Genomic DNA, 11,944 nt, shown 5'->3' on the forward strand with positions numbered 1-11,944 from the left:
ATATGTGAATATAGGGTTATTTCAGATGCCAAATCACAGGTTAGTAGAAGAATCAATATGAAAACACCACTTGTATGGTAAAACAAAGTGTCGTAATCAGAGCGCCAACACTCAACATGATGGATGAACATCTTGCGTCGTGCATGCCCCCGAGCAGCACACGGTCCATGCTCCGTGGTGACTCAGAAACCAAGTGTTGTACCGCACACTACTACAAAAATCATTTTTCGAGGCGTGCATATTCCATTTTCAGAGGTGTTTTTTAGAAACACCTCTGAGCTAGGGTCACTGAAAATCAGGGATTTCAAAGGCGTTCGTGCGCACGCCTCTGTTAATCAAATAAAAAAAGAAAAACCCGCCAAAGCCCATCTGATCCCGCCAAAAGCCCATCTAAGCCCGACTGCCTCCTGCCGCCCCGGCCGCCAATTGCCGCGCCGGGGCTGACGCGCCGCCGCCGCCTGCCGCGCCACCGCCGGCCGCCTGCCGCACCGCCGCCCGCCGAGCCCATCCGAGCTGGGTTCCGGTCGCCGTCGCGCCGTCGCCGCTCAAGGCCGCGTAGTCCCCTCGAGGCCGCCGCCGGCCATCACGCCGCCGCGCACAGCCGAGCCGCCACGCCCGCGGCCGCGGCCGCCTGCCGCGCCGCCTCGAGCGGACCCACCGCCACTCTGCTCCGCCGCTGCGCGCCCTCTGCGGGGGCGGCGCAGAGCCTGCGACGTCTTGAGAGGGAGAAGGGAGAGAGAAGGGAAAGAGAGAGAAAGAGAGAGGGAGTTAGGGTTTCTCATATACTTCTTTCAGCAACCGGGCTCAAATGAGCCTCGATTGGGCCGGTCCATTAATAGAGGTGGTCATGTTATGTTTGACCGCCTCTGTTAATAGGAGTATTAACAGAGGCGTTCATGTTATGTTTCACCGCCTCGGTTAATAAAATATGAACGCCTCTGTTAATGCTGGGTATTAACAGAGGCATTCATTTTTTGTGCACGCCTCAGAGGCTTTTTTTAAGTGCCTCGCAAAATCCAGAATTGTAGTAATGGCAAGCACAAGGGGGCAAGGTAGCTTTTCCATTAGGCTCCGTTTGGATGTCTACATTGAGAGCCTTGGCATTGAATTGAGTTCAATACCAAATCAAGCCAAGTATTGAAATGAGCTCAATACCAAAGCAATCGTTTGGATGTCCATGACATTGGTAGATGGAATTGAACTGGGAGCGAATGCCAAATCATGTTTGGATGTGCTTTTGCAAAATTGAGAACTGACCATCCTCATCCTCTCTCCACTGCTCCTTCTCGTGCCGGATTCCACTTCCGTGGCGGCGCGGGTGCTGGCAGGAAGCTGACGCGCTCGCTGGCGGCTGCGGAGCTGAGCAATGTAGGGGGTGCAGGGGAGTGGAGCAGGACGCAGCAGAGGGGCGCGGTGGAGCGGCGTGGGGCGCTGAGGGGCAGAACAGAGCGGCAAGGACGCAGAGGGCGCGCCGGCGAGGAAGAAGGAGGAGGGGGTCGCCCCGGCGAGGAAGGATGAGGAGGAGGGGGCCGCGCCGGAGAGGAAGGAGGAGGAGTGGGCTGCGCCGGCGAGGAAGGAAGAGGAGGGGGCCGCCCCGGCGAGGAAGGAGGAGGAAGGGGACCGCGCCGGCGAGGAAGGAGGAGGAGGGGGTATGGCAGCGACCGGCGAAGGAGGAGGGCCGAGGAGCGCGGCTGTGTGAGGGACGCGGGAGAGCAGAGCAGTGGAGGGAGGGGTGCGCCTCCTGCAGTCGCCTTTGCTCCAGGACAGGAGGGGTGGGGCAGGTCTCCTCCGGCCGCCGCTGCTCCGAGACGGGAGGGGCTGGGATCCGCCGGCTGCCGCTGCTCCAAGCCGCCCTCCGCCGGCGAGTCACGAGTAGGAGGAGGAGGAGAAGGGGCGCGGCCCGCTGACGGAAGGAAGGAGAGGGAGGGCGGGGTGGCGCGCCGGCGGATGGAGAGGGGCGGTGGCGCGGCCGGCGGATGGAGAGGGACTGGGGGAGGAGAGGGCGAGCGGCGCGGGATCGAATGCATCGCAATACCGAGGTGCGGGGCTCCAACTTGCTTGAGGGTGCGGGCAAGTGAAGCGAATGCAACACCGTATTGGCTCCCGTTTCTGATTTGCAATTCCAGTGACATCCAAATGGCGGCATTGGTGCTAGTGAATTCCAATTCCTAATTCCAGGCTCCAATGCCAACATCCAAACAGTACCTTAGAGTATTTCTTTCAAGGTTTATTAATTCATGGAACAGATAATTAAGAACTATTTCAATGAAGCATTGAGCACAATAGTTGAGTTATAGTTGAGCACAATAGTTGGCGCCAACAGGCTTATTGAGCTCGGTTGTTTCTAAGCCTCCTGGTCATCAACTTTTGAGAAGTCGTCCTTGATTTTAGATCTTGTTTATTTGTACATCAATTAGGGTATGTTTCTTGCAAAAACAGAACATTCTTCAGAACGTAAAGCATATGTGAATATGATCTCATTATCTAGTATGATCAATAATAATGGTTGAACGCCAACAACCTATGACATCGTCCAGCTTCTCTAGCTGGTGGGGCACACCATCAGAAGTGTGCCTAAGGAATTGCGTAAGGGGAACTCTCTCATCATCTTGGTTTCAAGTGAAGTATAGAAACACCACAATCTTTGTATTTTTTTAAAGAAAGTGCAGTTTGTGGTGCATGGTCTGAGCTTCCAAGCTCTAGGACCTCCTAGCCAGGGCACTGACCTCGGTAGCTTGGACCCTCACATGATAATTGAATTTGAAGATGATCTAAATTGATGCTAATTTATGATATTATTGTTACTTACTTCAGTTACTTATTTATAGGTTAATGGTATAAACTTACATTTAGTTAATGCTTGCTAATAAAACTTGATCAACAAAAATTGCTTATCGCAGTCAAACCTTGATTTGCCTTGCATATAATATAATTCCCTACCACTTGTTGAGTACCAACCATAAGTGTCACTACCAAGATAATTGTCCGGAGTTCCCAGAAGATTTCGAGGAGTTCTAGGCGTATATCTCCCGGTCACTACCTGTGAAGATGAAGTTCCGCTATTACTATGAGACGCTTATTTATTTTTCTTAAGATTAAGATTTTCGGTCGTGTAATAAAGTTCTTAATAATCTCTTATGTTATGACATTGTGATGATAAACATTTGAGATGTATATCGTATGTGTGTGAACTTGATCCTGGCGCACAAATGAGATGCATTTGGTTTCTTCCTTAAATCGGGTGTGACAACCCTTCTCGAGATACCACAAATGAACTTCAAATTTCAGTGGTAATCTCAGCTTCCAAGACACACTATTATCAGTATACTGTTTTCTTGCATCAGACTCAAATGCAAGACTTGACGAGAAGATAGAACTCAGATTAACCTTCCAAACAAATTGATCCTCTGCCTCCCCAAGATTCACAAATTGATAACCAATTCTTTATCAAGGCACTAACTATTTTTATCAGAGACAGCGAAAAATAATTTCTGAAGATGCAAAGGACTGCGGTACAAAATTTTGTGCACATTCTTGGTATCGATGGCCATGCAGCCTGAAGCCCACAGACCCGGCCCAAGCACGATGATTTTGGCCCGGCCCAAGCACGGCCCGGCCCGACCCCAATCGTGCCCGGGCTAGCCCGGCCCGCTCCCCGTGCCCGGACTTGGGTCGTACCCCCTGCCCGTGGGCCGGCACGGCCCGGCACAGAGTTAGCAGGCCGGCCCGAAGGCGGCCCGCTAACTCCACTGTCCAGGCAGCCCACAACCACACACGCCCCGCCACCCCCCCAACGGCCCAACCCACACTCCAAACCCTAACACCCGTCCCCCGAGCCTACCCCATCCGCACACTCGCACAGGCAAAGCGGCACAAAGCCCCGCCGCCTCCCAGCCCCCCGCGCAGCGCGCCAGCGCCGCCCGGCCCCCGCCTCCCCGCCTCGAAGTCCCGGAGGTCATCCCCGTCGGCGGTCTGCCGCCGCTCCTCGGCTCCATCGCACCCGTCGCCGCCTCCTCGGCCCCGCCTGCCGCCGCCTCCTCGGCTCAGCCCACGGTCGCCGCCTTGTCGGCTCCGCCGCGCCGGCCGCCACCTCGTCGACTCCACCGTACCGGCCGCTGCGTCCTTGTCTGCGCCCCGCCGGCCGCCGCCTCCACTGCCTCCCCTAGTCCCCTTCCCCTCTATCTCCGATGGGCTTCGGGCGGTCCGATTTCTATTGCTGGGCCGGGCTACGTCGAGTCGGTGTAGGGAAAATGGCCTCTTATGCCACATTTCAATATAATGTTTTGGTGATTGATATAGACAACACAACACCTGGACTAATGCGATTGTTTAGATGATATCCTCAGGCTTTTAGGTTCAAGTGATGACAAATAGAAGGAAGGCGAAGCTTGGCCCGAAGGATAAGAATTGAAGAGACCGTTAAGATATCAAGTCAAAACAAACAAGATAGAGACAATTTGCTATCACCTGTTAAACCGATGATGAGAAAATTGCACTCACCTGTGCAATGGACCCAGAAGCTGAGGCTAGGGATTTGCGTCGGTTAAACCGACGATAAAGAAAAGACATACGTCGGTGCAATGACTGAAGTGAAGTCAGACACAGAGGGACACCGGTTGAACCGGTGATGAAGGAAAAGTGAACGTCCGTGTAATTGTCCAGAGAGTTGGTTTTTCGGGAATCAGGGGACAGTTATATTCACCGGTTAAACCGACGATACGTCGGCTGATTGCCCGTACAAGTAACGGATAGTTTTTCAGTGGGCAGTTTACATTCATCGGTTGAACCGATGATGGCTATTGGAGGAGCGTCGGTTTAACCGGCGTTACGTACTTTTTCTGTCAGCTTTCCTCCAACGGCTCTTTTGGGGTATGTGGCTATATATACCCCCAAGGCCGGTCATTTGGGTAGGTTGGAGACTCTGGAAGTTCTATTGAAGATCAACTTCAACTCCATCCACCATATTGAGCTTACTGCCACATTCAAGTTTAGAATAGCTTTGTGCAAGTGTGAGCTTGAGAAGCTTAGTGCTTGGGAGGACTTGATCTTGCGAGATCAACCTTGAGCAAAGTCTTGCTGCGGCAAGCAACCGTGTACTGGTCGTGTGACCCTCCGACTTGGTGTGGAGAGGCAATGATACTTTGTGCGGGGAAGAGGACCCCTCTTGGTGAGAAGCTCCGGTAGTGAAGACGGTGCCGTTGGTGACGCTTCGAGAGAGACGGTGGCGGTGGCCTTGTCTTGGTGACTTGGCGTCACTTAGCCTTTGCTTGCCAGAAGCCTTGGTGGCGAACGCAAGACGGTAATCAAGCGAAGAGACTCGTCATCACACTTGTTCTTGGTGGACAAGTGGCCGTGGACGTAGGGAGGGACTTTGTGTCCTAACCGAACTACGTTAAATCGTGTGTCTTGGTGTCTTCACAGGAGTTTGCATATTCTCTCTCTTACCTCTTTACTTACCGTATTACGTTTCCGCATTTACTCTATCTTGCGTGCCTTTACTTTCCTAGTTATTTTGATTAGGATTGGGTATAAGTTGCAAGTCTTTTGGGGTAAGTAAAGAGTAGCATAGATAATCCTTAATCATAATTAGTATGTGTAGGACGTGTTAGATTTATCTTATGCAAGTAGATTGAACCCTAGATTAGAAAGCGAATTAGCGACCCTATTCACCCCCTCCCCCTCTAGGGTCGTACACCCCGATGATCCTTATAGTCGGCCCGGCACGAAACTGGCCCGTGGACTCGTGCCTGGGCCGCCAGGGGAGTCCGTGGAGTAGCACGGCACGACCCGTAGATATATTAGGCCAGGCTAGGCATGGCCCATTAATAACGGGCCAAGGCCGGGCCGGGCGGCCCGAATGGCCATCTATAATTCTTGGTGGAAGGCTGGAAGCAAATAATTGACGAGGTGCTCAACTATGCCAGACATGCTGCTCTGCTCTCCTCCATAGTCCATAAGACTCGTGCTAGCGAATCCCTTCCCGGAGGGAGCCGACACGACACTCAACTCCAGTTCGGTGAGAGACGGAGATGGAGGCCGCCCTGTTGAGCGGGTTCATCAAAACTATCCTGCCGAAGCTCTTCTCCCTGGTACAAGAGAAATACAAGCTGCACAAGGTCCTCAAGGGCGACATCAAATTCCTGGAGAAGGAGCTCCGCATGATCGCTGTTACAATCGATGATCAGATCTTGCTGGGGAGAGAAGATCATGGAGCTTTACTGAGCCTTTCCATGGAAGAGCTGCGTGAGCTGGCTCACCAGATCGAGGATTGCATAGATCGCTTCCTGTACCATGTGACTCGGGAGCAGCAAGCGTCCTTGTTCCGCCGGACCATCACGTCGCCCAAGACTCTGCGGTCCCGTCAGCGCCTGGCCGCGGAGGTTCAGCTCCTGAGGAAGATACCGGAGGAGGCGCACCAGCGGGAGAAGAGGTACAGGGTCTTCGCCGGCCTTTCCTCATCCCGGCAAGCTGAGTCGTCTTACTGTTCGTCCGGATCTGATCCCCACACGCCGAAGGCCGATCTCGTGGGAATCGATGGTCCCAGGGACGAGCTTGTGCAGCAGTTGACCGAGGAGCCTGAGGACCTAGCAAAGCAGCTGAAGGTGATCTCCATCGTCGGGATCCATGGCTCCGGCAAGACTGTCCTTGCCAGAGAGGTGTACGAGAGTGATGTCGGCCGCCAGTTCAGCCTGCGGGCGTGGATTTCTGCTACTGGAAGGGGCCCGAGAGAAGTGCTCATGGAGATCCTCCGCAAATTTGGTAGACCAGTGGTGGATAACTTCAGTGTTGACCAGCTTACCGTAGATGTCAGGGAACACTTGGATAAGAAAAGGTAAAAAGAAAAAGCTTTTGTTTATTTGATCTGTTACTCCACAGTTTGAACATGGATCCATCTAAGGTTTTTATGTATACCTGCGGTGTGTGCGTGCAATACCATCTTAATCCAGGATTTCAGCTTAATTATTCATAGAAAATAAAATTTTAGAGTTCAGAAAGTCCGTACTCCTTAGTCTTTTTGCATCTAATTTAGTCTTCTTTCATTTAATTTTCCTTTAGAGTGTAGAACAGTGTTTATTTCAAAACATATGACAGGAAATTAACTTTTATTAATATAGTTTTCAGTCTTTTGCATGGCAAAAAGAAACTATTTCGAATGCCCTGTATCCAGGACTGATAACAGGAGATTAATATTATATTATGTGAACAGAAAAGCAAATGCAAAAATCATATTACTAATTGAATGGTAATAGGAAACAATTATTTTCCAACATGTTCAGAGAGAGAATGATGTTTACTGTATAGACTGATTATTGAGGATACAATTATTTTCCAACATGTTTGCTCTGCATTTATGATTATGCAGTGGCATCACTAACTGTTTATTCGTAATCTCTGCTATAGGTATTTCATTGTAATCGATGACATGCAAACAGATCAGTGGAGTAGCATAGAAGCTGCCTTTCCACAAGACAATGTTGTTAGCAGCAGAGTAATGGTGACAACAACTATCCAGTCAGTAGCTAATGCTCGCAGCTCGTCTAATGGTTATGTGCACAGAACAAAAAGACTTGGTGATAAAGACTCAGAACAATTGTTCGTCAGGAAAGCTTGCCCAAAGAAATATTTAGGTTATATGCAGCCAGAATCAAAAGAAGTTCTGAAGAAATGTGATGGCCAACCACTTGCTCTTGTTAGCATGGGCCAATTTTTGAGGAAAAAGGGTTGGCCTACAGGCCCCAACTGTGAAGATGTGTGCAGAAATCTCAGTCATCATCTGGAGCAAGATGAAACCTTGGAGAGAATGCGAAGGGTGCTTCTCCACAGCTTCTCTAGTCTTCCTGGCCATGGTCCAAAAGCTTGCCTTCTGTATTTTGGCATGTTTCCATGTGATCATCCCATCAGGAGGAAGAGACTGATGAGGCGATGGTTGGCGGAGGGTTTTGTAGAAACACAACCTTCATCTACTGAAAATTTCAACACACTCATAGATCGGAACATCATTGAGCCCATTGGTATGTGTAACAATGATCAGGTCAAGACCTGCAAAACGTATGGCATGATGCGTGAATTCATTTTGCTAATGTCCACCTCCCAGGACTTCATCACCCTGTTTGCTGGCAACAAGGTTGAACACAAATATGTGCGTCGGCTTTCTCTCCATCACAATATTGCTACAAGCGGTAGCTGTAGCTCTTTGGACATCAATTTATCCCTTGTCAGATCCCTGATTGTTTTTGGGGAGGCTGGCAAAGCTATTTTGAGTTTCCAAAAGTACCAGCTGTTGAGAGTCTTAGATCTTGAACAATGCACTGACTTGGAAGATGAACATCTCAAAGACATATGCAACCTTCTGCTTCTGAAATATCTGAGCCTTGGGGAAACCGTTGCTAGCATTCCGAAGGATATAGAAAAACTGAAACTATTGGAGACACTTGACCTGAGGAGAACCAAGGTGAAGATACTACCTATTGAGGTCCTTCTGCTACCCTGTTTACTTCATCTATTTGGAGAATTTCAGCTTTCCGATAAAGTCAAGATAACTAGTGAAGTGCAGAAGTTTTTCTTGACTGAACAGAGTAGCTTAGAGACACTAGCAGGATTTGTCACCGATGGTTGCCTAGGATTTCCCCAAATCATTAGCCACATGAAGAATTTGAGAAAGCTGAAGATATGGATAGAGAGGAGTGAGAAAAACACCAACTTCACCGACCTTGTGAATGCTATCCAAAAGTTCATCCATGATGACAAGGAAGAGAGTAATGATCCCCGTTCTCTATCACTTCATTTTGATGCCTGCACTGAAAACATCCTGAGTTCTTTGAAAGCTCCATCTTATCTTAGATCGTTGAAGTTAAAAGGGAAATTGCTGGAATTGCCCCAATTTGTTATATCAATGCGTGGCCTTCGGGAGCTGTGCCTTTCATCAACTAAATTGACAGCGGGTCTCCTTGCAGCATTGAGTGTCTTGAAAGACTTGCAGCATCTCAAGTTGATTGCAGATGAGCTTGAAGATTTTATCATTGAAGATAAGGCATTCCCAGGACTGCTACACTTATGTTTTGTCCTGGAAGGTGCCACACTACCAACAATTGAAGAAGGTGCTTTGCCATACCTCATCTCACTTAAGCTGATATGTAAAGACCTAGTTGGTCTCGCTGGCATGAAAATCAACCACCTTAAATGTCTTAAGGAGGTCATTCTTGATCATAGGGTCACTTCAGAAACAAGAGAAACTTGGGAAAAAGCTGCTAAGGAGCATCCAAATAGGCCAAAACTATTGCTGTTCAACCCTGTTGATGAAAGTGAAAGCGTGCCTGGAGACAGTTCTCTTGCTTCAACGACAGCTGAGAGGGAAGCTATGGAAACTTTCCCCACGCCAGATGGAGCACTACAAGAGGATAACATTCAGATACTAGTTAAACAGATCTCGTCCGCTGCGCCTGAGAAACTGAACAATTCTGAACCAATTTCAAAAGATGAACTGAATTCTTCTTTCAATAATATGGGATTCTCCGAGGGAAAGCTTGGTTTAACAGAATTGTCCATTGTTCAGAACGGCAAGGTGTCTTCCTACACCCACTGACACTTGCCATTGATCCAGGTCAGTTCTGTGTGCACTTTAGCTCATCTAATTTGAGTATAGTGTCAAGTAAGATACAGATAGTATGTTGTTAATGTTAAGGCCATAGAGTAAATTACAGACCAAAGCATGTCACAACGCAAGCCTACTGTGTCTCTACAGTGTCATTTCTCTTCTCAGTTTGATTTTTACAATGCACTACGATTTGTAATCACCATTGACATTTTTACATAAATATTGTGATTCCATGTCATTTTGATTGTGCAGAAGATACTAAAGCAATGTTTCTATTTCCTGGAATGCTAGACTATTGACCCAACTTCAGTTCACTCTCGGCGAGCAAAAGCATGATATGGATTCTTCTCAAACCAGCGTCTCCAAGCACTCAAAATAATTGGAGATATTTTGTGGCTGTTATACAATATGCCCTTCTGTATCTTTGATTAGCCTTTGTAGGAATAAAGGATACTTCAGTCAGATAGTGCTAAGATCAATGGCGAGCTTCCACTTTCTTTACTGTTTGGGGAGGGAAAACTTTTCGGTCATCTTGATTCATCTGTTTAGTTGTTTGGTATAAAATAATATTGGTGATTGTAGTTCTTGATTCTGCTATGAAACAAAGAAGCACTAATGAGCTTAGCATGAACGTGGGCCAACAAAGATGTTTCATGGGCTGGAGCTCGTAATTAGTTGTTTCTTGCACATCTATATGGTAATACTCCTTTTTTGTCAAGACTAGTTGAATGCCCGTGCGATTCCATGAGAATTGAGGATGATGACGAGAAAAGGACATAACATGATCAAATGGTAGCAGTATTGCTTGTCTCAAAAGTGAAACTCTGTTGGTGTGGTTCCCCTGGGAACTTGCAACGATTTCAAAATTTAGTAATCAATGTCAACAGAAAAGGAAAAAGTGTCCATCAGGTCATTCAGGTGTTGCCTTGGTTTAGATAAACAATGTTCTCTTTATCTCACTTTCATCAATTCAACACTAACCAAACAATTGGACCCAGTTTATCGGTACCTCAGAACTGGGGTACCCCCTCTTGCCGTGTCAAGGCTTGGGTAGTTACCAGTAACTACGTCCTAAAGAGTTGAGCAGCCGGACCCTTGGGCTCCGGCTCCATCTTACCAGACCAACGGCACCGAACCCGCTACCCTCTCGGGGCAGGTCCGGTGTCGCCACGTGTCTCGCTAAAGAAAGCCCTCAGGGCAAAGCAGCCGGGGGCCCCGGACCCCCGTAGGGGTCCCGGACCCCCACATTTATCCGGACCCCTCAGCGGGAGGAATCAGGCACCCCACCAGGGGGGTCCGGAGCCGCCACGTGTCCGCAGGTGGCAGTACGCGCGCGCGGCCGTGACGCTCCCCCGGGTTGGCTCGCTCACCTACCGCATTCAACGCGGTAAACAAAGGTGCGCTCTACTGTAGAGCCCGAGGTGACTTTTGCCAGGCTGTACTGTTGACCGCGCGTTACCGAGGCGCACAGTACAGCCGCTGGTGCCACCCACGCCACACTCATCAGTCTGCTACGCTAGCCAGACACGACAGCTCAGCGACGGAGTATCATAACTCCTATGAGGTAGACCCACAGTCTACGCCGCAACCTAGACTGCCTCAACGGGCGCCTCACCGATGGGAAAGGAGGAAGCCCCCTCAGTCAGAGAGTCTACAGGACGATGAAGCGTATCCAGCAAGAGATACTCGATCACTGTAGCTCCATTAGTATCTTCCCAGTATAAGTGTACATCCTTGTTGGGCCCACCTGTCGGGGTCCAACGCTTGTGTACGCGTCCTCCTTTGCTCTATAAAAGGGAGATGCCCGTTAGAAAAGGGGGAGGCCCGGGCTGGGCAGAGGATAGACTCATTCATACCAAGAGCAATACACCACACAGTGGACGTAGGGTATTACACTCCGGCGGCCCGAACCACTCTAAATCCGTGTGTTCTTGCGTTCTTGCCCCGAAGCTAGATCGGCCTAATAGCTTAGCACTTCCCCAAGTACTCCCCCTCGGCGAAATAGACGGGTGCGTTCTGCCACCCGGCTGTGGGTACCCCCCAAAAGCCCACGACATTTGGCGCCGTCCGTGGGGAAGAGCAAGTATTGGCTAGATCTCCAGACTTCTGAGGCAGAGCTCATCCTCTGCAACGGCGGCGAGAAGATGAAGAGAGGCATGGCGGCACCTACGCCGCATGTCACAGTACCGAGGCAGCAGCGCCCTCGGTGCGGCGGCGCGTGGCAGCGGCGCCTGCTGTGCGTCGCCACTACGACACCTCAGAGCCGGCGCAGTGGCGCGCAGCGGAGACGCTCGCTGTGCGCCACCTTACAACGCCCCCGCGTCGGCTCAAGGTTTTCTCTCAAGCAAC

The 11,944-nt window shown here is 49.9% G+C and overlaps 1 protein-coding gene across 2 annotated transcripts; it reads left to right on the forward strand.

The window, feature by feature from the left end:
• The first annotated feature begins 5,875 nt into the window (after positions 1–5,875).
• Positions 5,876–10,288, forward strand: LOC120684684 (disease resistance protein RGA4-like). Of its 2 annotated transcripts, none has more exons than XM_039966568.1 (3): positions 5,876–6,832; positions 7,402–9,601; positions 9,887–10,288. In XM_039966568.1, exons 1-2 carry the CDS (start codon positions 6,030–6,032, stop codon positions 9,581–9,583), a joined length of 2,985 nt encoding a protein of 994 aa, XP_039822502.1. In that variant the 5' UTR covers positions 5,876–6,029; the 3' UTR covers positions 9,584–9,601; positions 9,887–10,288. The 2 variants fall into 2 exon arrangements, with proteins under 2 accessions (XP_039822502.1, XP_039822503.1); XM_039966569.1 differs by having other exon boundaries at positions 9,848–10,286.
• Positions 10,289–11,944: the final 1,656 nt, after the last annotated feature.

Source organism: Panicum virgatum, chromosome 8N (assembly GCF_016808335.1).
Source record: "Panicum virgatum strain AP13 chromosome 8N, P.virgatum_v5, whole genome shotgun sequence".
Lineage (NCBI taxonomy): Eukaryota > Viridiplantae > Streptophyta > Magnoliopsida > Poales > Poaceae > Panicum > Panicum virgatum.

Bases quoted from the DNA above. Each gene is read 5' to 3' on its own strand.
- LOC120684684 (XM_039966568.1), top strand. From the start codon at position 6,030: ATGGAGGCCGCCCTGTTGAGCGGGTTCATCAAAACTATCCTGCCGAAG. The intron at 6,833-7,401 runs GTAAAAAGAAAA...TCTCTGCTATAG, and splicing joins GAACACTTGGATAAGAAAAG to GTATTTCATTGTAATCGATG.